Genomic DNA, 25,950 nt, shown 5'->3' on the forward strand with positions numbered 1-25,950 from the left:
TGGGGGCAAAATGTCAGGAGAGAATGCTTCTGGAACTTGGCCATACAGCCCAGAAAAATCACAGTAACTCAGTCAATCCTGCCATGAAAGCCTTCAGCTCTTTCCAAGACAGTGTTTTAAATGTTTCTCAGATATCTGTAGAAACCCAGGCCTGAAACGGTCTACACGATTAACATACAGGACAAGAGGAAAGACATACTCATCATCCGGGGTTAGCTGTACAGGTTCGCTGGTGAATTGGGTATCAAAATTATCCAAACCGTAATCGTCTGTGATCTGAGGCTGAAAGGGAGGGGTGGCCTGCTTCTTCTCCAGCTGGAAGGGACAAAAAGCAAGAGAGAAGCGGGGAATCATTACGGAACGGGTTAACGTGGCATCAAGTCCCGGCATGCGCACCAGAAAGCGTAGGGAGGCCACGCTCGCATAGAGATGGAGTCCTTGGCAGTCTTTCTCAGCCAAGGAACTCAAGACAGCCATTCTAATGTCTGCCACGTGAAGACATACATTAATATTGATTGATACTATCACTTTTACAGTTTTTTATTTTTACAATATTTTTCTATTCCGTCTTTCTCACCTCGAAGGAGATTCAGAACATATACACAACAAACATTCAATGCCGTTAAACAGGCACACAACAGATCTCTATTATATCGGCATTTTTCTCAACTTCGGCATCCTGGAGGTTGTGCTCGATTCTGGCCACAGGGTGGTGCCGTCGGTCCATCCTCTATGTCAAAGCGCACTTGATCACAGACTTCCTCCTTCTTTTGATCACCCAATTTTCTGGTACTTCCTTTTCATGGTACCGTAAAATACCTTCCCGCTTAAGCAGTGCCTAATTTTTCTACTCACAGCTGTTTTTGGATTACTTAGATGGACAGTAAGCTGGGCTGAAGGTCGGGTGCTCACCCCGACCTGGGCTTCGAACTGCCAACCTTTTGATTGGCGTGGTCTATTGCTGCTCTATTTTACTCTTTTAACAGTAAAGGTAAAGGTTTCCCCCTGCCATTAAGTCCAGTTGTGTCCAACTCTGGGGGTTGGTGCTCATCTCGAAGAGCCTCCATTGTCCATAGACATCTCCAAAGTCATGCAACCAACATGACTGCCGTTACCTTCCCATCACATCTACTCACATTTGCATGTTTTCGAACAGCTACTATACTTATCTATTATGATTATTTTTATTATTCTTATTATTTTCCTCTCTTTATTATTATTACATTTGTTATTTTACTCTATTTTTATTATTATACTAGCCGTCCCCTGCCACGCGTTGCTGTGGCCCACATGGGAGAACTGTGTGCAAGTTTGGTTCAATTCTATCACATTTGGAATGACCAGGGTGGGACAAAGGACTCTTGTCTGCTAGAGCGAGGTGTGAATGTTTCAGCTGACCACCTTGATTAGCATTTGATGGCCTGGCAGTGCCTCAAGCAAACTTTTGTTGAGAGGTTATTAGATGTCCACAGAGAAGCCATTGAAATCCACAAGAAGCATGTGGACAATTTCAACAGAAAGGAGGAAACCATGAAAATGAAGAAAATCAGGCTACCAGTATTAAAAAACTCTAAAATTACAACAGAAAAACAGCAGATAGGAAACAACCAGGCACATCTTAACACCTCTCAAAAAAAGTTTGCTTGAGGCACAGTCAGACCATTATATGCTAATCAAGGTGGTCAGTTGAAACATTGCCACCTAGCTCCAGCAGACAAGAGTTCTTTGTCCCACCCTGGTCATTCCACAGATATATAAACGCCTTTTTCCTAGTTCCAATCGACCTCACTACCTCTGAGGATGCTTGCCATAGATGCAGGCGAAACGTCAGGAGAGAATGCCTCTAGAACATGGCCATATAGCCCGAAAAAACAACAACCCTGTGATTCCGGCCATGAAAGCCTTCGACAATATTTTATTATTATTTATTTACAGCATTTATATTTATTTTACTCTCTTTATTATTATTGAAGAAGGTTAGAACAATGGTTCAGAGTTGGACAGTCTTATCTTAAATTTATGTAAATATTCAAAAACATTGAACCTACTGACGCCTCAATTAATGTCACTTTATTAGTATTTATTTTTGTTTTGAAATTGACCAGTAGCTGCTGCATTTCTCACCCTCGGCTTATATTTGAGACAATATGTTTTCCCAGTTTTTTGTAGTAAAATTAGATGCCACGGTTTATATTTGGGTCGACTTATACTCGAGTCTATATGGTCATAATAATTATAATTCTTACTCTCCTTGAGACAGAGGAAGCGGAATTCAAATACTATAAATAGTAATAATAATCCAGAATGAAAGCATATCCTGTGTTTACATCAAAATGAAATCTCGTTTCAGGTCTATGAATTAGTGGTTTTCAGTCTATGGAAATCTAGCATATATATATATATATATAGAGAGAGAGAGAGAGAGAGAGAGAGAAACCTATTTCAGTGAAAACATATTTTTGTAATAAGCTTTCGACACGCAGCAACCGTCGCCACGGTCCAGAACAAATGCATCGACAAAATGAGCTGTTACCATGTCCCAGTCGATGCTGCGGAAGAACGTGTGAGACTTGATATCAGAAAATCCGGTGTCTGGTTGGCATCCGAGCCTCTCTTTGGGATCCTAAAGGCAAAAGGAAAAAATGACTCAGAAAAGCAAGGGTAATTGTATACATAATAAATGACTTTTTAAGAGTAATGCTTGCAAAATATGGTCCATTGTTTACTTCAGCCTTCATATTCATTAAAAAAACAGCAGCTTTTTTTGTTGAGTTCCTACAAAACAGGAGCTTTTTTGTTGAGTTCTTACAAAACAGGAGCTTTTTTGTTGAGTTCTTACAAAACAGGAGCTTTTTTGTTGAGTTCTTACGAAACAGGAGCTTTTTTGTTGAGTTCTTACAAAACAGGAGCTTTTTTGTTGAGTTCTTACAAAACAGGAGCTTTTTTGTTGAGTTCTTACAAAACAGGAGCTTTTTTATTGAGTTCTTACAAAACAGGAGCTTTTTGTCGAGTTCTTAAAAAACAGGAGCTTTTTGTCGAGTTCTTAAAAAACAGGAGCTTTTTGTCGAGTTCTTACAAAACGAGCTTTTTTGTTGAGTTCTTACAAAACAGGAGCTTTTTTGTTGAGTTCCAGGGTCAGAGAAGCAGATTGCGAAAACAGAAGAACGGCCTGTCTCAGGGGAACATGCTTGTTCCATCAATGTTTAACATGTACACAAATGACCAGCCACTGACAGAGAGTTTCATCTATGCTGACGATTGCGCCATCACCGCCCAATCAAGGAGCTTTGAAATGGTTCAACAGAAGCTCAATGGACAAAGAACCATCGCAGCAGCCATTGGACTGGATCCCGACGAGGGAGAGGTTAAGCCTTTTCCACAAAACCTCATTGAATTCAATGGAAATCGCCTATGGGCTGCCATGCCGAGGACCGCACTACATATGTACTTGCCATTAAAAGTAATTGCATACATAATAAACTACTTTTTAAGAGTAATGCTTGCAAAATACGGTCCATCGTTTACTTCAGTCTTCATATTCATTTTTAAAAAGCAGCTTTTTTGTTGAGTTTCTACAAAACAGGAGCTTTTTTGTTGAGTTCCTACAAAACAGAAGCTTTTGTCAAGTACACTGCTTATGTACTTGGCATTAAAAGTCATTGTATACATAATAGACTACTTTTTAAGAGTAATGCTTGCAAAATATGGTCCAAATGGTCCAACCCAGGACTCCCCGCAATAAGTGAAAATCCACAAAGTGAAAATGCCCCTCATATTAATTTTAATATTTATACATTATTTTATATGTTATTTTCTTACTCGCACTTCCTTACCCGCCTCCCAGCCCATCCCAAGGGGGCCTGCTTGCCTCCATGGCCTCCACAGATACGCAGGCAGCAGCAGGCCAGGGAGGCAGGCCTTCCCTGCCAAACCTCCAGGGTCTGTGGAGGCCAGGGAGGCAGACCTAAACCACTGCGCCTCAGGCCACCGCACTTCCGGGGTCCCTGGCCTCCACTAAACGTAAACATTTCATATTTCAATTTTTTATTAATATTTTCAAAAACCCGCAAAACAGCGAGTCTGCTAAAACCCAACCACGAAGTAGCGAGGGAACACTGTAAACAGCTTCACTCTCACAGAGCTTTCTCTCACACTGAGGCCTACCTCACACTGAGGCCTACCTCACACTGCTTTTAACTTTCTTTGTGGTTTCTGTATGCATTATAACTATATTTTCAATTAGCTTCTGACACGATAAATAAATGAATAAATAAATAAATAATATCGCTAATAAAGTTCAGACAATGGGCATTATTGACATGAAGAAAGTGATGCTCCATAGTTTCGTCAGACACAGAAAAACAAGAGGTTGCAAAACTTACCTTGTTTAAAAAACCTTTCAAGACGTGAGAGGCCTTGACGGAGAGGAACCGTGGGATTCGGATGGGTTTTTCAAGGATAACTGTTCAAAGAAGTTTGGAAATGTTATGGTGTTTGTAAAGGGAGAGCAAATACACAGGATTGTATTTGCTCTTAATACACAGAATTAAATTTACACTCAAAACTCCCAATCCCCACCACAGCATCCCAACCACAACGTTCCCAGCAGCCTGCCCCTCATCCTCCCCTAAATACCTTGGAAGAGGTAATCTTCAGTATTCAAATCGGGATTGTCAGTAATAATATCAAAGGGAGATCTTCCTGCCATCATTTCAAACATCAGGACACCAAGTGCCCACCAGTCCACACTGAAGCCTGCAAAAAGATCGGAGAAGCAGGGTTTGAAATACAAAAAAAACCCCCCACACTTGACCCTATAGTAAGAGTCAGAAACCGGAGAGAACTTTTGCGCCTTAATAAACATTGCAAAACTTTAAAATATAATAAGGTATCATATTTTGAGACTGAGAAGATAATTTAAAAAACAGCAAAGTAAAAAAGAACTTTAAAGGAATCGGTGAATCCAATTAGGTAAGAAGATAAGCAGGAGTAAAAGTAGTCCAGGACAAAGTTCAGCTTAGAAGATGAGTGTTGCACTCCAGGACAGGAAAAGCCCTCTGAGTGTAAACACCACACCGTTGATTGGAAAATAATCCTTTTCTTGAAGATAATTTTAAAAAACAGCAAAGTAAAAAGAACGTTAAAGGAATCGGTGAATCCAATTAGGTAAGAAGATAAGCAGGAGCAAAAGTAGTCCAGGATAAAGTTCAGTTTAGAAGATGAGTGTTGCACTCCAGGACAGGAAACGCCCTCTGAGTGTAAACACCACAGCATTGATTGGAAAATAATCCTTTTATTGAAGATAATTTTAAAAAACAGCAAAGTAAAAAGAACGTTAAAGGAATCGGTGAATCCAATTAGGTAAGAAGATAAGCAGGAGCAAAAGTAATCCAGGATAAAGTTCAGCTAAGAAGATGAGTGTTGCACTCCAGGACAGGAAAAGCCCTCTGAGTGTAAACACCACACCATTGATTGGAAAATAATCCTTTTATTGAAGATATTTTTTTAAGTAAAAAGAACTTTAAAGGAATAGGTGAATCCAATTAAGTAAGAAGATAAGCAGGAGTAAAAGTAGTCCAGGACAAAGTTCAGCTTAGAAGATGAGTGTTGCACTCCAGGACAGGAAAAGCCCTCTGAGTGTAAACACCACACCGTTGATTGGAAAATAATCCTTTTCTTGAAGATAATTTTAAAAAACAGCAAAGTAAAAAGAACGTTAAAGGAATCGGTGAATCCAATTAGGTAAGAAGATAAGCAGGAGCAAAAGTAGTCCAGGATAAAGTTCAGTTTAGAAGATGAGTGTTGCACTCCAGGACAGGAAACGCCCTCTGAGTGTAAACACCACAGCATTGATTGGAAAATAATCCTTTTATTGAAGATAATTTTAAAAAACAGCAAAGTAAAAAGAACGTTAAAGGAATCGGTGAATCCAATTAGGTAAGAAGATAAGCAGGAGCAAAAGTAATCCAGGATAAAGTTCAGCTAAGAAGATGAGTGTTGCACTCCAGGACAGGAAAAGCCCTCTGAGTGTAAACACCACACCATTGATTGGAAAATAATCCTTTTATTGAAGATATTTTTTTAAGTAAAAAGAACTTTAAAGGAATAGGTGAATCCAATTAAGTAAGAAGATAAGCAGGAGTAAAAGTAGTCCAGGACAAAGTTCAGCTTAGAAGATGAGTGTTGCACTCCAGGACAGGAAAAGCCCTCTGAGTGTAAACACCACACCGTTGATTGGAAAATAATCCTTTTCTTGAAGATAATTTTAAAAAACAGCAAAGTAAAAAGAACGTTAAAGGAATCGGTGAATCCAATTAGGTAAGAAGATAAGCAGGAGCAAAAGTAGTCCAGGATAAAGTTCAGTTTAGAAGATGAGTGTTGCACTCCAGGACAGGAAACGCCCTCTGAGTGTAAACACCACAGCATTGATTGGAAAATAATCCTTTTATTGAAGATAATTTTAAAAAACAGCAAAGTAAAAAGAACGTTAAAGGAATCGGTGAATCCAATTAGGTAAGAAGATAAGCAGGAGCAAAAGTAGTCCAGGATAAAGTTCAGTTTAGAAGATGAGTGTTGCACTACAGGACAGGAAAAGCCCTCTGAGTGTAAACACTACATCGTTGATTGGAAAATAATCCGTTTATTGAAGATAATTTAAAAAACAGCAAAGTAAAAAAGAAATTTAAAGGAATCGGTGAATCCAATTATGTAAGAAAATAAGCAGGAGCAAAAGTAGTCCAGGATAAAGTTCAGGAAACTCCATAAAAGCAAAGTCCACACTTCTCTAATATAATTCAGAAAACCAGAAAACATTAATCCAAGGCATGAGTATGCATTCTTACAATCCAAGAATCCAAACCATGAGACAAGAAATACTTAGACAAGAATCTTCCCAGCAAGGCTTCCATGAAACAAGGACACGAACCACACTTGATTCTAAACTATGCCTCATCTGACTATATTTCCCATACTTGGAACTTTTATCCCCTCATTAAGCTACCCCAAACACTCAGAAATTGGTTTCGCTTAAGTTGAGATCCCTTATCTTTTTCTGTCGAAGTCTGGCCGAACACCGAAGGCACTGTTCGGCCTGTCTGTCACCAAATTTCAAAACATTTGATTCATCCACAGAATTTTGGCACATTTTCAAAGTTTTCATAAGCAACATTGTAAAAAAAAAACTTCAAGAGCTATGTTCTTCAATTTTATATACAACTCACCATACTCTTCTCCTCGTAGAATCTCTGGGGCAATGTAATTTGGCGTTCCACAGAAAGTGCTTGTAGTGTCACCAGGACCCAATCCTTCCTGCAGGAATAAAACATCACAATTTAACCAGTAAAGGCAAATGTTGTTAGGTGAGTGGGCTTATTAACGAAAGACCCTCCTCACAGATGCACAGCAGAGTAACTTATGAGCAGCAGCGTGACCCAGCACCAGTAGCCCAAAGTGATAAAAAGAACCAAAAACAGGCAGACCAATATTCTCTCTTCCATAGGAGACTTTTCTTTGTAGTAAAATAATATGGTTGACCTATTTACAAGAACAGGTTTTCCATAAATAAAAGTGTCAGTCTGAGGTAGCCCTCAGAGTGAGAGAGGCCTCACTGGGAGAAAGGCCTCAGTGTAAGGTAAACCTCAGTGTTATTTCGCCTCAGTGGGAGAAAGGTATCAGTCTGAGTTAGCCCTCAGAATGAGAGAGGCCTCACTGGGAGAAAGGCGTCAGTCTGAGTTAGCCCTCAGAGTGAGAGAGGCCTCACTGGGAGAAAGGCCCCAGTGTGAGGTAAACCTCGGTGTTATTTTGCCTCAGTGAGAGAAAGGTGTCAGTCTGAGTTAGCCCTCAGAGTTAGAGAGGCCTCGGCCTGAGAGAGGCCTCAGTGGGAGAAGACCTCAGTGTGAGGCCTTCTCCCACTTATCAAAGTTCTTTATACTTCCTTCTTTGCTTCCATGCTGGGCTTCTTTCTCATGCAGATAAAAAGCTTTGCTCTCACAGAGCCTCTTCTCACACTGAACTTACACAGGAGCTTCACACAGTAGCTTTATTCACAGCAGCCATCACACTGGAGCTTCACACATGATGGCCTTCAACCTGGGGCTTATCTCACCAAAGCTTCCCACTTCAGGCCTACTAACACTGAGGCCTACCTCACACTGAGGCCTTCTCCCACTGAGGCCTCTCTCAGGCTGAGGCCTCTCTCACTCTGAGAGCTAACTCAGACTGACACCTTTTTCCCACTGAGGCCAAATAACGCTGAGGTTTACCTCACACTGAGGCCTTTCTCCCAGTGAGGCCTCTCTCACTCTGAGGACTACCTCAGACTGACACCTTTATATATATACGATCTTAAGGTCCTAGATGGTTCATAAGAGGAGATGCGTTCGGACATGTAAGTTGGGCCAAAACTGTTTAGGGCTTTATAGGCTAAAGCCAGCACTTTGAATTGTGTCCGGTAGCAGACTGGCAGCCAGTGGCGCTGGCACAAGAGAGGAATTGTACGCTCCCTGAGCGCCCACTGAGGCAAAATGACACTGAGGCCTACCTCACACTGAGGCCTCTTTCAGACTGAAGTCTCTTCATACTGAGGGCAACTAACACTGAGGCCTACTAAGCTACAGGTACACCTGCTTATATTGAACTCCAGCTTTTGCGGAGTCATTGCATTCATTTCACCCTTTCAGTGCTTGACTCACATTTTTGTAATTAAAAATACCTAGCTAATTTTTAATATTTCTCACAAACTTGGCCTTCAAGGAACCTCCCTTCAGCCAGAGAAGGGACGCTGCAACTCTAAGGGTCTTTTTGTGGTCCAAAATCCAGCCATTTCAGTGTTTATAATCAAACACCGTTAATGTACGCACGGATCCAGACTCAAAAGAATTCATTCACAGAGTCCAGCGAAGGGAGGAGAGCGACTCACCTTGCACATGCCATAGTCCGTTAACTTGATATGTCCCTCTGCATCCAGGAGAACATTGTCGAGTTTTAAATCTCGGTAGATGATCCCTCTCTCGTGGAGGAAGTTGAGGGCAATGCAGATTTCAGCAGCATAAAACCTGGACATAAAAAAGTAGTTGCATACATTCAAAAGCAGTATTAATTTCACTTAATTATTAAGGACGGTTCTATACTTAACTCATCCCCAAAGTGCCTTCAACCATGAGCAGGCTTTTGTAAAAGAAGCAAAACCAAACAAAAACACATCACTTGAAAGCTGAATAAAGTACGGTTCCTGTATCAATATTTACACCAGAGAAGGGCAACTGAGGAAGGCTAGAGGTGGACCCCGTTCTGTAGGGGAAAACCGGGGCCGATTTTGCAATCAGGCCAAATATACCCGGAAACAGGGCCAACACTGGAGGCACCAAAATGAGTGGAGGCTAGAGAGGACCTCACCACACCTGCTTCTGCAAAAACCAAGGATTTTATTTGGCACCATCCCTCCATCCACTCATCCACCCACCTATAATCCATCTATTGCCCATCTGTCTGTCCATTAGCCATCTATTCATCCACTCGTATATCCACCTATCATTCACCTATCACCCATCTGTCTATCAGCCAGCCATCTTCTATCTATCATCTCTATCTATCGCCCATCCACCATCCATCCATCCAATCATTCATCCACCCATCCATCACCCATCTGTCTATCAGCCATCCACCAGGACCTTAAGATCATCTATCATCCACCCATCCATCACCCATCTGTCTATCAGCCATCCACCATCTATCACCCATCTATCAGCCATCCATCCTCCATCCATCTGTCTGTCCATCAGCCATCCACCACCCACCCACCTATAATCCATACATCCACTCATCTATCCACCTGTAATCCATCCATCTCTCATTTATCTATCAGCCATCCACCATCCATCAACCTTCTATCAGCCATCCATCCATCCTTCCTCCATCCATCTATCCATCTGTTTATCATCCATCAGCCATCCACTATTCATCCATCCACCCACCCATCCATTTCTCATCTGTCTGTCCATCAGCCATCCACCATCCATCCATCCACTCATCTATCCACCTATAATCCATCCATCACCCATCTATCTACCTATAATTCATCCATCACCCATTTGTCTATCAGCCATCCATCCATCCTTCCTCCATCCATCTATCCATCTGTTTATCATCCATCAGCCATTCACTATTCATCCATCCACCCACCCATCCATTTCTCATCTGTCTGTCCATCAGACATCCACCATCCATCCATCCACTCATCTATCCACCTATAATCCATCCATCACCCATCTATCTACCTATAATTCATCCATCACCCATTTGTCTATCAGCCATCCACCATCCATCACCGATCTATCAGCCATCCATCCTCCATCCATTCGTTTATCATCCATCAGCCATCCACTATTCATCCATCTACCCACCCACCCACCCACCCATCCATTTCTCATCTGTCTGTTCATCAGCCATCCACCATCCACCATCCATCAACCCATCCATGTCTCATCTGTCTGTTCATCAGCCATCCACCATCCAGCTATAACCCATCCATCACCCATTTATCAGCCATCCATCCATCCTCGATCCATCTAGCCATCTATCAGCCATCCAATATCCATCCACCCACCCACCCACACACCCATCCATCTCTCATCTGTCTGTCAATCAGCCACCCACCATCCATCCACCTATAATCCATCTATCACTCATCTATCAGCTATCCATCCATCCATCCTCCATCTGGCTATCCATCCATTTATCATCCATCTATCAGCCATCCACTATTCATTCACCCATTCATCTCTCATCTGTCTGTCAATCAGCTACCCACCATCCACCCATCCTCTACCCACCCACTCATCTATCCACCTAAAATCCATCCATCACCCATCTGTCTATCAGATGTCCACCATCCACCCATCCATCCATCCATCCATCCATCACCCATCTGTCTATCAGCCATCCATCATTCATTCATGCATCCATCTATCCATCCGTCTATCATCCATCCACCATTCATCCTCTATCTATCTATCTATCTATCTATCTATCTATCTATCTATCCATCCATCCCCATCTATCACTAATCTGTCTGCGATCAGCCATGCATCATCCATCCCCCATCCATGCATCCATCTGCCCACCCACTCATCTATCCAACTATAATCCATCTATCACCCATCTGTCTATCAGCCATCCATCATTCATTCATTCATGCATCCATCTATCCATCCATCTATCAGCCATCCACCATTCATCCCCTATCTATCTATCTATCTATCTATCTATCTATCTATCTATCTATCCATCTATCTCCATCTATCACTCATCTGTCTGCCGATCAGCCATGCATCATCCATTCATCCATCTGCCCACCCACTCATCTATCCAACTATAATCCATCTATCACCCATCTATCAGCTATCAGCCATCCACCCACACACCCATCCATCTCTCATCTGTCTGTCGATCAGCCATCCACCACTCATCTATCCACCTATAATCCATCACCCATCTGTCTATCAGCTATCCACCATCCATCCTCTATTTAGCTAGGATAACATGGCACATAAACAATGGGAATTCAAAGACAGTTGACTGAAAACGACTGAAGTTCCAAAACAGGGGCTGAAGGACCACCCAAACTTTAGAATTGGGATCTCAGCATTGAGTATGTCAGAAAACAAACACCTATGAATCCCTGAAACCTCAGAGAGTACAAGTTAATTTGGATACTTGAACAATAGGAGCAGAAGAGAAACACTGATTTCGGATTCCATGGAAAATATATCTACCTTGCGTGCTCTTCCGGGAGCTTCCGTTGCCGTTGCATATGAAACATGAGGTCGCCCCCGTTCACGTATTCTATAACAAGAAACAACCTGCAAGTATAACATCACCGTTATTTGGCTTGAGGAAATGGCCCACATAAGCCGACCACATCGCATGCCACGGGGGCAAGCCGTCTCTCTTCTCAGAGCAACGCCGCGGGAACCAAGTAACGTCACAACGCGGTGTTTTTCCCCGGAAGGTTTGGAGTGGGAGAAGATCCACCCTGACAGATGGTGCCTATCCAAGACATACTATTTTTAAATATTGCAAACATTTAAAAACATTTTTAGATACTGAGTTGCTGTGAGTTTTCCTGGCTGTCTGGCCATGTTCCAGAAGCATTATCGCCTGACGTTTCGCCTGCATCTATGGCAGGCATCCTCAGAGGTTGTGAGGTCTGTTGGAAATGAAGCAAGTGGGGTTTATATCTCTGTTGAATGTTCAGGATGGGAGAAAGAACTCTTGTCTGTTTGAGATGCATGTGAATGTTGCAATTTCCCACCTTGATTAGCATTTAATGGCCCGCAGTTTCAAGGCCCGGCTGGTTGCTGCCTAGGGGAATCCTTTGTTGGGAGTGAAGAGAGAGGGGGGCAGAAGACAGTTCCACCTTGTCTCCCGTGCTTTATCAATAATATAATATAATATAATATAATATAATATAATATAATATAATATAATAATTGCATATTGTACTATAATATAATATATATGTATGTATGTATGTATGTGTGCATATATATATATATATATATATATATATATATATATATATATATATATATTGTAAGCTGCTCTGAGTCCCCTTCAGGGTAAGAAGGGTGGCATATAAATGTTGTAAATAAATCAATAAACAACAACAACAAACAACAGTTCCATCTTGTCTCCTGTGCTTTACTAATAATATAATATAATATAATATAATATAATATAATATTGTACTATGCTAATAATATAATATGTTGTATGTGTGTATGTATGTGTGTGTGTGTGTGTGTGTGTGTGTGTGTGTGTGTATATATATATATATATATATATATATATGTCTTGTAAGCCGCTCTGAGTCCCCTTCAGGGTAAGAAGGGTGGCATATAAATGTCGTAAATAAATAAATAAACAACAACAGCAACAAACAACAATGGAAGACAGTTCCATCTTGTCTCTTGTGCTTTACTAATAATATAATATAATATTATATAATAATTGCATATTGTACTATGCTAATCTGACCTTGAGGGAGCTGGGGGTGGTAACGGCCGACAGGGAGCTCTGGCGTGGGCTGGTCCATGAGGTCACGAAGAGTCGGAGACGACTGAACGAATGAACAACAACAACAACAACTATGCTAATAATATAATATAATGTAGTGTGTGTGTGTATATATATATATATATATATATATATATATATATATATATACTGTATATATATTGTAAGCCGCTCTGAGTCTGCTGCCAAGAATTCAATGACTACACATTGCTTAAGTTGCATTGACCGACCTCTGCGCAGGATTCCATATTTTTCACTTTAACAACACAACCGTTCAATGCTAAGGCTTCCTGCCAAAATGGAACTGTAGAGGAGAGTCTACTGAACAAGCCAGTACCTGCCCCATACCAGTACTGCCATCTGTTGAGGAGTCACGAAGGTGGAGGCATTACTTTTCACTTTAACAACACAACCGTTCAATGCTAAGGCTTCCCGCCTAAATGGAACTGTAGAGGAGAGTCTACTGAACAAGCCAGTACCTGCCCCATACCAGTACTGCCATCTGTTGAGGAGTCACGAAGATGGAGGCTTTACTTTTCACTTTAACAACACAACTGTTCAATGCTAAGGCTTCTAACCGAAACTGCCATCTGTTGAAGAGTCATGAAGCTGGAGGCATTACTTTTCATTCATCCCTCGTACTAGACAATAACAATGGTTCAAAGATTGCAAATGGCTCACTTACCGACTTGTTGTCTGAAAGCAGGAATGTAAGCCAACAAGGAATGGATTGCTGGATGCCTGTTCAAACACGTGTTTTTCCGTTTGCACCCAATCAATGTCCTAAGACAAAATAATTATCAGAGTCAGGTATCTTTAAAAAAATCTTTGAAAATATATTCCAAATTGTTTCCTCCAAATTCAATTCTTAATCTTCCTCATTTATTATCCCTTCTATAACCAATCTCAACCTATTTGCTTCATAATACTTATATATATATATATATACACACACACATACACACACAAAGTTCCACCTTGTCCCCTGTGCTATGCTAATAATATAATATAATGCAATATAGAAATGTCGTAAATAAATAAAATAAACAACAACAAACAACAGAAGACAGTTCCATCTTGTCTCCTGTGCTTTGCTAATAATATAATATAATATATTGTATATGCATATAGTATTTTAAATATTATAATGTAATACAATAAAATAATAACAATAATAATACGATATTATAATTATATTTTATATTACATGTAATATTGCTAATAATATTACAATATAATGGTATAGTACAATATAGTAATATTTAATACTGATATTGTACTATGGTAATAATATAATGTATTGTATGTATGTGTATGTATGTGTGTGTGTGTGTGTGTTTATATATATATATATATATATATATATATATATATACATACACATACACATTGTAAGCCGCTCTAAGTCCCCTTCGAGATGAGAAGTGTAGCATATAAATGCCGTAAATAAATGTAAATGTAAATATAAATATTGGAGAACAAGAACATTTTTAAAAGTGTAACTTCAACCAAATATAATATTTATAACATTATAATGTAATGCAATATAATACAAATCATAATTATATGATATGATATTATGAAGTCCTGAACCGGTGCTTGGCCGCTGTGACGGTCTGGATGAGGGCGAACAAATTGAAACTGAATCCAGACAAGACAGAGGTCCTCCTGGTCAGTCGCAAGGCCGAACAGGGCAGAGGGTGACAGCCTGTGCTGGACGGGGTCACACTCCCCCTGAAGACGCAGGTTCGCAGCTTGGGTGTGACCCTGGACTCATCGCTGAGCCTGGATCCCCAGGTTTCAGCGGTGACCAGGGGAGCATTCGCACAGCTCAGGCTCGTGCGCCAGCTGCGCCCGTACCTTGGGAAGTCTGACTTGGCCACGGTGGTACACGCTCTGGTCACATCCCGTCTTGACTACTGCAACGCTCTCTACGTGGGGCTGCCCTTAAAGACGGCCCGGAAGCTTCAGCTCGTCCAGCGCGCGGCAGCCATGTTGTTAACAGGAGCGGGACGCAGGGAGCACACAACGCCCTTGTTGTTCCAGCTCCACTGGCTGCCGATTTGCTACCGGGCCCAATTTAAGGTGCTGGTGTTATCCTACAAAGCCCTAAACGGTTCCGGCCCAAAATACCTTACGGACCGCATCTCGGCCTACGAGCCCACGAGGACCTTGAGATCATCTGGGGAGGCCCTTCTCTCGATCCCGCCTGCCTCACAGGCACGTCTGGCGGGGACGAGAGAGAGGGCCTTCTCGGTGGTGGCCCCCCGGCTATGGAACTCCCTCCCTGCCGACATCAGACAGGCGCCCTCCCTCATGGCCTTTCGTAAGGGCCTGAAGACGTGGCTCTTCGAGCAGGCTTTCAACTAAGTGCTATGTTACTGGAAATGACAACCGGAATGAATTTACGACTACGAGACTGATTATGATTCCATAATATGACGCAGCGGATTTTTAGTGTAATTTAAATGTTGTGTATTAGTGATGTTAGTTTGTTGTCCTGATTGCTTTGTAAAGTGTCTTTTTGTATTGTACACCGCCACGAGTCGCCCTAGGGCTGAGAGCGGCGGTTAATAAATGCAATAAATAAATAAATAAATAAATAAATAAATAACAGTATAGTACAATATAGTAATATTAAATACTGATATTGTACTATGCTAATAATATAATATATTGTATGTATGTATGTGTGTGTGTGTGTGTGCGTGTATATATTACAATATAACAGTATAGTACAATATAGTAATATTAAATACTGATATTGTACTATGCTAATAATATAATATATTGTATGTATGTGTGTGTGTGTGTGTGTGTGTGTGTGTGTGCGTGTATATATTACAATATAACAGTATAGTACAATATAGTAATATTAAATACTGATATTGTACTATGCTAATAATATAATATATTGTATGTATGTATGTGTGTGTGTGTGTGTGCGTGTATATATTACAATATAACAGTATAGTACAATATAGTAATATTAAATACTGATATTGTACTATGCTAATAATATAATATATTGTATGTATGTATGTGTGTGTGTGTGTGTGCGTGTATATATTACAATATAACAGTATAGTACAATATAGTAATATTAAATACTGATATTGTACTGTGCTAATAATATAATATATTGTATGTATGTGTGTGTGTGTGTGTGTGTGTGTGTGTGTGTGCGTGTATATATTACAATATAACAGTATAGTACAATATAGTAATATTAAATACTGATATTGTACTATGCTAATAATATAATATATTGTATGTATGTATGTGTGTGTGTGTGTGTGCGTGTATATATTACAATATAACAGTATAGTACAATATAGTAATATTAAATACTGATATTGTACTATGCTAATAATATAATATATTGTATGTATGTATGTGTGTGTGTGTGTGTGCGTGTATATATTACAATATAACAGTATAGTACAATATAGTAATATTAAATACTGATATTGTACTGTGCTAATAATATAATATATTGTATGTATGTGTGTGTGTGTGTGTGTGTGTGTGTGCGTGTATATATTACAATATAACAGTATAGTACAATATAGTAATATTAAATACTGATATTGTACTATGCTAATAATATAATATATTGTATGTATGTATGTGTGTGTGTGTGTGTGTGTATATATATTACAATATAACAGTATAGTACAATATAGTAATATTAAATACTGATATTGTACTATGCTAATAATATAATATATTGTATGTATGTATGTGTGTGTGTGTGTGTGCGTGTATATATTACAATATAACAGTATAGTACAATATAGTAATATTAAATACTGATATTGTACTGTGCTAATAATATAATATATTGTATGTATGTATGTGTGTGTGTGTGTGTGTGTATATATATTACAATATAACAGTATAGTACAATATAGTAATATTAAATACTGATATTGTACTGTGCTAATAATATAATATATTGTATGTATGTATGTGTGTGTGCGTGTGTGTGTATATATATTACAATATAACAGTATAGTACAATATAGTAATATTAAATACTGATATTGTACTATGCTGATAATATAATATATTGTATGTATGTGTGTGTGTGTGTGTGTGTGTGTGTGTGTGCGTGCGTGTATATATTACAATATAACAGTATAGTACAATATAGTAATATTAAATACTGATATTGTACTGTGCTAATAATATAATATATTGTATGTATGTATGTGTGTGTGTGTGTGTGTGTATATATATTACAATATAACAGTATAGTACAATATAGTAATATTAAATACTGATATTGTACTGTGCTAATAATATAATATATTGTATGTATGTATGTGTGTGTGCGTGTGTGTGTATATATATTACAATATAACAGTATAGTACAATATAGTAATATTAAATACTGATATTGTACTATGCTAATAATATAATATATTGTATGTATGTATGTGTGCGTGTATATATATGTGTGTGTGTGTGTGTGTGTGTATGTGTGTGTATGTATGTATGTATGTGTGTATATATATATATATATATATATATATATATATATATCTTGTAAGCCACTCTGAGTCCCCTTCGAGGTGAGCAGGGCAGCATATAAATGTTGTAAATAAATATAAATATTGGATAACAAGAACATTTTTTAAAGTGTAACTCCAACCAAATATATATTTTCCCTCTTTCAGGAATTAACTTCGCTTCCTAAGGGTAGGTTTTTCTCTCCCTTCCTAGTGTGTCACCCCCGTTCTTAACTGTGAGTCAGGTGTTTGTAACTCGGGGACTGCCTGTCCCCGGAAACCGGGCTAACGTTTGAGGCACCCAATGTGTCTTCTCCAAAATACACGTGCCGTTCCCCTTAGCTCTTACCTCATCGTCGTGGACCAATTCTTTCTTCACTACTTTCATGGCATAAATCTGGTCGTTTTTTTTCAATCGTACTAAAAGAACTTTGGCATAACTTCCGCGCCCGATCACTCTGATGAGGTCGAAATCCTGTAGACCAAGTCCCTGAGAGATCTTAATTCCATCCATCCCATCAATGACGGGCTTGAGCTCCTGAGTACAGAGAGGCGACACGTCACATCACCTTTTAGACAGTCGAACGTAATCGCCCATCCTGTGAAATTCCAGTATTAATTCGAATACCTCTCTCATCTATGCTGACAATCGTGTCATCACCACCCAAGCAGGGAGCTCTGAAATGGTTGAACAGAAACTCTCCAAAGCTTTAGGTGTTCTTACTGCCTATTACAGGAAAAACTAGGTTATACCATCGATGTTTAACATGTACACAAATGTTCAGCCACTGCCAGAAGGGACAGAGAATTTCATCTATGCTGATGATCATGCCATCACTGCTCAAGCAGGGAGCTTTGAGATGGTTGAAGAGAAGCTCTCTAAAGCTTGCTCCATCAATGTTTAACATTGACACAAATTATGAGCCACTGCCAGAAGAGACAGAGAGTTTCATCTATGCTGACGATCGTGCCATCACTGCTCAAGCAGGGAGCTTTGAAATGGTTGAAGACAAACTCTCCGAAGCTTTTTCCATCAATGCTTAATATTTACTCAAATGACAAGCCACTGCCAGAATAGACAGAGAGTTTCATCTATGCTGATGATTGTGCCATCACCACCCAATCAGGGAGTGTTGAAATGGTTGGACAGAAGCTCAATGGACAAAGAACCATTGCAGCAGCCACTGGATTAGATCCCAACGAGAGAGAGGTTAAGCCCTTTCTACAAAATCTCAGAGAATTCAATGGAAATTGCCTATGGGCTGCCATGCCAAGGACCACACTGCATATGTACTTGGCATTAAAAGTAATTGTATAAATAATAAACTACTTTTTAAGAGTAATGCTTGCAAAATACGGTCCATTGTTTACTTCAGTCTTCATATTCATTTAAAAAACAGCAGCCTTTTTGTTGAGTTCCTACAAAACAAGAGCTTTTTTGTTGACTTCTTACAAAACAGAAGAAGCAGATTGCGAAAACAGAAGAACGGCCTGCCTCAGGGGAGCGTGCTTGCTCCATCCATGTTGAACATTTCCACAAATGACCAGACACTGCCAGAACAGACAGAGAGTTTCATCTATGCTGACGATCGTGCCATCACCACCCAATCAAGGCGCTTTGAAATGGTTGAAGACAAACTCTCCAAAGTTTGCTCCATCAATGTTTAGTATTTACACACATGACCAGCCACGGCCAGAAGGGACAGAGAGTTTCATCTATGCTGACAATCGTGCCATCACCACTCAAGCAGGGAGCTTTGAAATGGTTGAAGACAAATTCTCCGAAGCTTGCTCCATCAATGCTTAATATTTACTCAAATGATCAGCCGCTGCCAGAAGGGACAGAGAGTTTCATCTATGCTGACGATCATGCCATCAACACTCAACACCCCAAAGGCGTTTCTTCAGAGAATGCAAGCTGTTTATGGTGATTGTGTTGATGCGAGTACTGTGCATTGTTTGGAGAGTAAGTTTAAAGATGTTGAGGTGACACCTTCTGCTGTCAAGAATTTAATGTCGCATTGACCAACCGTCTGCACAGGGTTCCATACTTCGCATTTTAACAACACAACCGTTCAATGCTAAGGCTTCCTGCCAAAATGGAACTGTAGAGGAGAGTCTACTGAACAAGCTGGTAACTGCCGCATACCAGTACTGCCATCTGTTGAGGAGTTACGAAGGTGGAGGCAATACTTTTCACTTTAACAACACAACCGTTCAATGCTAAGGCTTCCCGCCAAAATGGAACTGTAGAGGAGAGTCTACTGAACAAGCTGGTAACTGCCGCATACCAGTACTGCCATCTGTTGAGGAGTTACGAAGGTGGAGGCATTACTTTTCACTTTAACAACACAACCGTTCAATGCTAAGGCTTCCCGCCAAAATGGAACTGTAGAGGAGAGTCTACTGAACAAGCTGGTAACTGCCGCATACCAGTACTGCCATCTGTTGAGGAGTTACGAAGGTGGAGGCAATACTTTTCACTTTAACAACACAACCGTTCAATGCTAAGGCTTCCCGCCAAAATGGAACTGTAGAGGAGAGTCTACTGAACAAGCTGGTAACTGCCGCATACCAGTACTGCCATCTGTTGAGGAGTTACGAAGGTGGAGGCATTACTTTTCACTTTAACAACACAACCGTTCAATGCTAAGGCTTCCCGCCGAAATGGAACTGTAGAGGAGAGTCTACTGAACAAGCTGGTAACTGCCGCATACCAGTACTGCCATCTGTTGAGGAGTTACAAAGGTGGAGGCATTACTTTTCACTTTAACAACACAACCGTTTAATGCTAAGGGTTCCTGCCAAAATGGAACTGTAGAGGAGAGTCTACTGGACAAGCCAGTACTTGCCTCATAGCAGTACTGTCCTCTGTTGAGTAGTTACGAAGGTGGAGGCATTACCTTTCATTCAACCCTCGTATTGTTGCTGGTGATTAACCAGCTGTGCTAAAGGCCCTCTTTGCGTTGCCAGTCTTGTGAAACGCATGGAATAAGAACTCCGTACTGAACTACTAAAAAATAAGTAGTACCTATCCCACGTCTAGTGGACTTATTATGAGTAAAATTAAAAAGGAAGAACTTCTAGAGGGTTGAAAATAAACAGCGAGGGAAGAGAAGCAAAAGAAAACACCTGGATTCATTACAAGGAACGATGCTTTGGAAGGATGGAGAAGGTACTCGACACAAACCTACCTCAGAATCATCTTTAATGTTGTCATGCTTCCGGGCTGAAGAAATATAAGGCACTGTGGAGTAAAGCAGAAGAATCAATGCCATCTCTCATGCAACCACAGCCACCCCAATGGCAAAGGGGTGAAATGCAAGGTGGGATTTTGCATTATTTCCTCATGTAATCCCATTTTTTCCCCGGGGAAGTTTAGAAGGAATGATAACACACCTCCTTAATATCATCAACAGTCGTTTTCACCCCAAAATAAATCATATTTACAGACAGAACATGGCTAGCTATTTAAAGCAGAGCTTTCCAAACACTTGGGGCTTTGGGGAAAATGGTATCTATAACCTTTTTGAAAAATGATGTTGTATATTTTTGGCAAATATGAATCTCCGTGAGCATCTGTCGACCACCTTTTGCACCGGGACTGTGGCATAGCTGCATTAAGATCACTACTAACCAAAAGAAAGGTCATGAGTTCGAAGCCAGCCTGGGTCGGAGTGAGCATCCGACCAATTTTTGTAGCTTGTTGTCGACAGTTGCATCTGTCAAGTAGGAAATTTAGGTACCGCTTATGCGGGGAGGCTACTTTAACTAATTTACAAGGCCATAAAAATCTCCAGCAAGCGTGCAAAGAATGAGGAAGTACTTCATCAGTGTCACAAATGGACAGTGAAGCGACAGCTCCCCTTTGAAGCCTGAAAGACAGTTGTATCTGTAAAGTAGGAAATTTAGGTACCACTTATACGTGGAGGCTACTTTAACTAACTTACAAGGCCATAAAAATCTCCAGCAAGCATGCAAAGAATGAGGAAGTACTTCATCAGTGTCACAAATGGACGGTGAAGCGACAGCTCCCCTTTGAAGCCTGAAAGACAGTTGTATCTGTCAAATAGGAAATTTAGGTACCACTTATACGTGGAGGCTACTTTAACTAACTTACAAGGCCATAAAAATCTCCAGCAAGCATGCAAAGAATGAGGAAGTACTTCATCAGTGTCACAAATGGACGGTGAAGCGACAGCTCCCCTTTGAAGCCTGAAAGACAGTTGCATCTGTCAAATAGGAAATTTAGGTACCACTTATGCGGGGAGGCTACTTTAACTAATTTACAAGGCGATAAAAATCTCCAGCCAGCATGCAAAGAATCATTGCCAGGAGGCGGGATTAGAATGCCGCTCTGGGCAACGGCAACCATTCATAAACTGGGAAGCCAAAACCCGCGAAACAGCGAGTCCACAAAACAGGAATAACCCTCTAATTTTAAAACACCATGCGTTGAGTAGGAAAGCAATCCTTTTTTTATTGAAGATAAGTGAAAACAGTCAGGTAAAAATATGCTTTAAGTAAGTATATAAGTCCAAATAAGGTAGGAAGATAAGCAGGAACAAAGTATTCCAAGGCAGGGTTCAGCAAAGTTCAAACTTTTGTAATAAAATCCAAAGAACCAGGAAAACATTAATCCACAGCATGAGTATATAATCCCAAGAGACAAAGAGTCAAACCATGAACAAGAAATCCTTAACATGAATCTTCCAAGCAAGGCTTCCACAGAACAAGAACTAGGACTTGACAGGATTCTGAAACGATGCTTCATCTGACTATATTTTCCATGGTGGGAACTTTATATCCCTCTGTTAGGCTATTCCTAGCACCCAGAACCTGGTTTCGTTTTCCTCAACTGCCTCTCGCACTTATCTCTTGAAGCCTTGCAGAACGGCAAAGGCCTTGGCTGAGCTGTCTAGTTTGGCTGAATTCTAGCCGTCTGTCTATTTGCTCATTATCTATCTGCTCATTAATTCTTCCAAGTACCAAGTTGTTGTCAAACCCCCAATCCTGGGAACTCTCTGGGAGCAATTCAGGGAGTAAACTATCATTCCCTATATCCTGTAGGAACATTCTCATGAGAAACTACACTTTGAACCGGTGTCTCTATGTCACTCTCTGCATTAATATCATTGACCAGACCATCTCCATCTTGACCCTCAGGGACATCATTCCCCACATCTAAAGCACCTTGATCATCTTGAAACACAATCACAGGCTGAACTCCAACAACCGCGAAGTAGCAATGGAACACTGTAGTACCATCTATGCGCAACTGTCATGGTATCTTCTCACTTGAATTTTCCAAATTGAGTCCCGTTGTTTTCTCTTCTATCGATCTGATTCCCACACCCGTCTCAATTCATTTAATGTCCCAAATTTTACTTCCTGAATTATCCCAATATAATTTTTATACTTAATTCTCATGATGGATTGATTATATTTATATTAGCCTGAAATGTGCTTATTTGTACCAATGGACACCAAGATGAATTAACTGGCTTTAATTTATATTTTTTTAATTGCGCCATTAATTGTACTTACATCCATCGTTCTCTTCTGTGGGGATGTCAGCTTCGTCATTCTTATCGTCTAACTGGGGTTCCTGGGAAGGCATCACAGAATCCTGTAAGAACATATAGGACTGAAAACTCACGAATGGCGAGATTTTCGTAATGCTCCCCCAAGACGAACTGTAATGGTATTGGTAACGAGATTATAGCTCAATTTGTTTGCATAGCGCAATTCCAATGTGTAAAGCTGCTCCTTTAAAAGTACAGCGAGCCTATTTCCAAGTCTGTCTTTTGTGAGATAGTAGTAACTGTACAGAGCAGCCATATTTATTTATTATTTATTGACTATATTTATATACCCTCCCCCCTCTCAGCACAGAGGCAACTCGGAGCGGTATATAAATATATAGTATATAATATTCATCCTATTTCCACCTTGAGGAACAAGGAGAGATACGTATTATATTATTATTATTATTATTATTATTATTACCATATATACTTGAAGATAAGCCGGGTTTTCCAAACCTCTTTATGGGCTAAAAAAGCATCCCTCGGTGTATTATGGGTACTAGGCCAGGCAGCAGAGCCTGGAGGCCATTGCTTGCAATGTATGAGATATTTCTCTCTCCTCTTCCCCTCCCTGAACAGTGTGTTTCCTTTTCTACTTCTGCTCTACTTCTCCTCCCAGGCTGGGATGTTTTGAAAAGGGAAAGGAGGGGGAGGGAAGCCTTTGCAATATATGATCTATTTCTCCCTCCTCTTCCCCTCCCTAAACAGTGTGTTTCCTTTTCTGCTTCTGCTCTTCTTCTCCTCCCAGGCCGGAATGTTTTGAAAAGGGAAAGGTGGGGGGGACGGAAGCCCTTGCAATATATGATCTATTTCTCTCTCCTCTTCCCCTCCCTAAACAGTGTCTTTCCTTTTCTGCTTATGCTCTGCTTCTCCTCCTAGGCTGGGATGTTTTGAAAAGGGAAAGGAGGGGGAGGGAAGCCCTTGCAATATATGATCTATTTCTCCCTCCTCTTCCCCTCCCTAAACAGTGTGTTTCCTTTTCTGCTTCTGCTCTGCTTCTCCTCCTAGGCTGGGATGTTTTGAAAAGGGAAAGGAGGGGGAGGGAAGCCCTTGCAATATATGATCTATTTCTCCCTCCTCTTCCCCTCCCTAAACAGTGTGTTTCCTTTTGGAATGTGGTTGTAAGCGGCGTCCTTAACCCAAAGTATTTCCAGAAGCCACACTTACCATATGCCTTTTGCAGTTCAGTGGAACAAGAACGTGACAGCGTTTATGGACCAACAATTTGCAGTTGATACACTTGTAGCCTTGCCTTCCGAGACCCCATATCCTTTCGCTGCACTGGCCACAGTATGCTCTCTACAGAGAAAAGAAACACGTGAGTTATGAAGTTGCGCACGCTTCCCAATCTCCTCCAGATAAATGGGGTAAACAACGCTTTTGTCAAAAAGAGACATAACAAGTTTCTGAAGCAGAGCTTTCCAAACTGTGTGTCGTGACACATCGGTGTGTCGGCTGCAGTGTGTAGGTGTGTCACGTGAACGTAACGTGAAACCTCTATGTATTTTAAATAGGCCAACGTTTCTCAACCTGGGGGTCAGGACCCCGGGGGGGGGGGGTTGCAAGGGGGTTTCAAAGAGGTCACCAAAGACCATCAGAAAACTATATATGCTATATAATAGTAATAATAATAATAATAATAATAATAATAATAATAACACTTTATTTGTACCCTGCTACCATCTCCCCAAGGGACTCGGTGAGGCTTACATGAGGCCAAGCCAGGAGGGAGGGAGTGGATCTTACCTCCTTTGGGAGTGTGTTCCATAGGCGAGGGGCCACAGCCAAGAAGGCCCTGTCTCTCGTCCCTGCCAGGCACATCTGTGCTGTTGACAGGAGCGAGAGCAGGGCCTCCCCAGATGATCTTACTAATTATATTACTACTACTACTAATAATAATAACTAATAATATTACAATATAATGGTATAATACAATATAGTAATATTAAATAGGGTGGAACAATGGCTTCAAACTACAAGAGAGGAGATTCCGTCTGAACATGAGGAAGAACTTCCTGACTGGGAGAGCCGTTCAGCAGTGGAACTCTCTGCCCCGGAGTGTGGTGGAGGCTCCTTCATTGGAAGCTTTGAAACAGAGGCTGGATGGCCATTTGTCAGGGGTGATTTGAATGCAATATTCCTGCTTCTTGGCAGAATGGGGTTGGACTGGATGATGGCCCATGAGGTCTCTTCCAACTCTTTGATTCTGTGATTCTATGATTCTATAAATGTCGTAAATAAATAAATAAACAACAACAACAAACAACAACAGAAGACAGTTCCATCTTGTCTCCTGTGCTTTGCTAATAATAATAATAATAACACTAGAACAATCACATAATGTAATAATGTATAATACTATCACATAATGTAATATCACATAATGTGATATTACATTAATCACATAATGTAATAATGTATAATACAGTATAATACTAATAATAATAATACTATATCAGTATAATACTAATAATAATATATTATAATTATATATTTTATATGAAATGTAATACTACTAATAATATTACAATATAATTGTATAGTACAACATAGTGATGTATAGCGCTGATATTGTACTGTGCTAATGGTATAATGTAGAGTGTGTGTGTGTGTGTGTGTGTGTATGTGTATATATATACACACACACACACACACACACGAAATGTAATGTTCGTTTGTGGGATTAACAGAACTCAAAAACCACTGGACGAATTGACACCAAATTTGGACACAAGACACCTAACAACCCAATGTATGTCCTTCACTCAAAATAT

The 25,950-nt window shown here is 40.3% G+C and overlaps 1 protein-coding gene across 4 annotated transcripts in view; it reads right to left on the bottom strand.

Moving 5' to 3' along the window:
* The window catches only part of PRKCZ (protein kinase C zeta), an 83,348-nt gene that overhangs the window by 3,463 nt on the left and 53,935 nt on the right, over nt 1–25,950 (bottom strand). For 3 of the 4 annotated variants that reach the window (XM_060759045.2, XM_060759044.2, XM_060759048.2), the window contains 12 exons: nt 24,344–24,475; nt 23,136–23,217; nt 20,783–20,835; nt 17,938–18,126; nt 13,760–13,857; nt 11,772–11,858; nt 8,918–9,053; nt 7,221–7,308; nt 4,636–4,755; nt 4,383–4,462; nt 2,534–2,623; nt 200–315 (listed from right to left, as the gene is read on the bottom strand). In XM_060759045.2, the coding sequence (XP_060615028.1) occupies nt 200–315; nt 2,534–2,623; nt 4,383–4,462; nt 4,636–4,755; nt 7,221–7,308; nt 8,918–9,053; nt 11,772–11,858; nt 13,760–13,857; nt 17,938–18,126; nt 20,783–20,835; nt 23,136–23,217; nt 24,344–24,475 (1,271 nt within the window). The remainder of the gene's footprint in view (nt 1–199; nt 316–2,533; nt 2,624–4,382; nt 4,463–4,635; nt 4,756–7,220; nt 7,309–8,917; nt 9,054–11,771; nt 11,859–13,759; nt 13,858–17,937; nt 18,127–20,782; nt 20,836–23,135; nt 23,218–24,343; nt 24,476–25,950) is intronic. The other variant, XM_060759047.2, reaches the window with a different exon arrangement.

This window comes from Anolis sagrei, chromosome 13, assembly GCF_037176765.1.
Source record: "Anolis sagrei isolate rAnoSag1 chromosome 13, rAnoSag1.mat, whole genome shotgun sequence".
In the NCBI taxonomy this organism is placed as follows: domain Eukaryota; kingdom Metazoa; phylum Chordata; class Lepidosauria; order Squamata; family Dactyloidae; genus Anolis; species Anolis sagrei.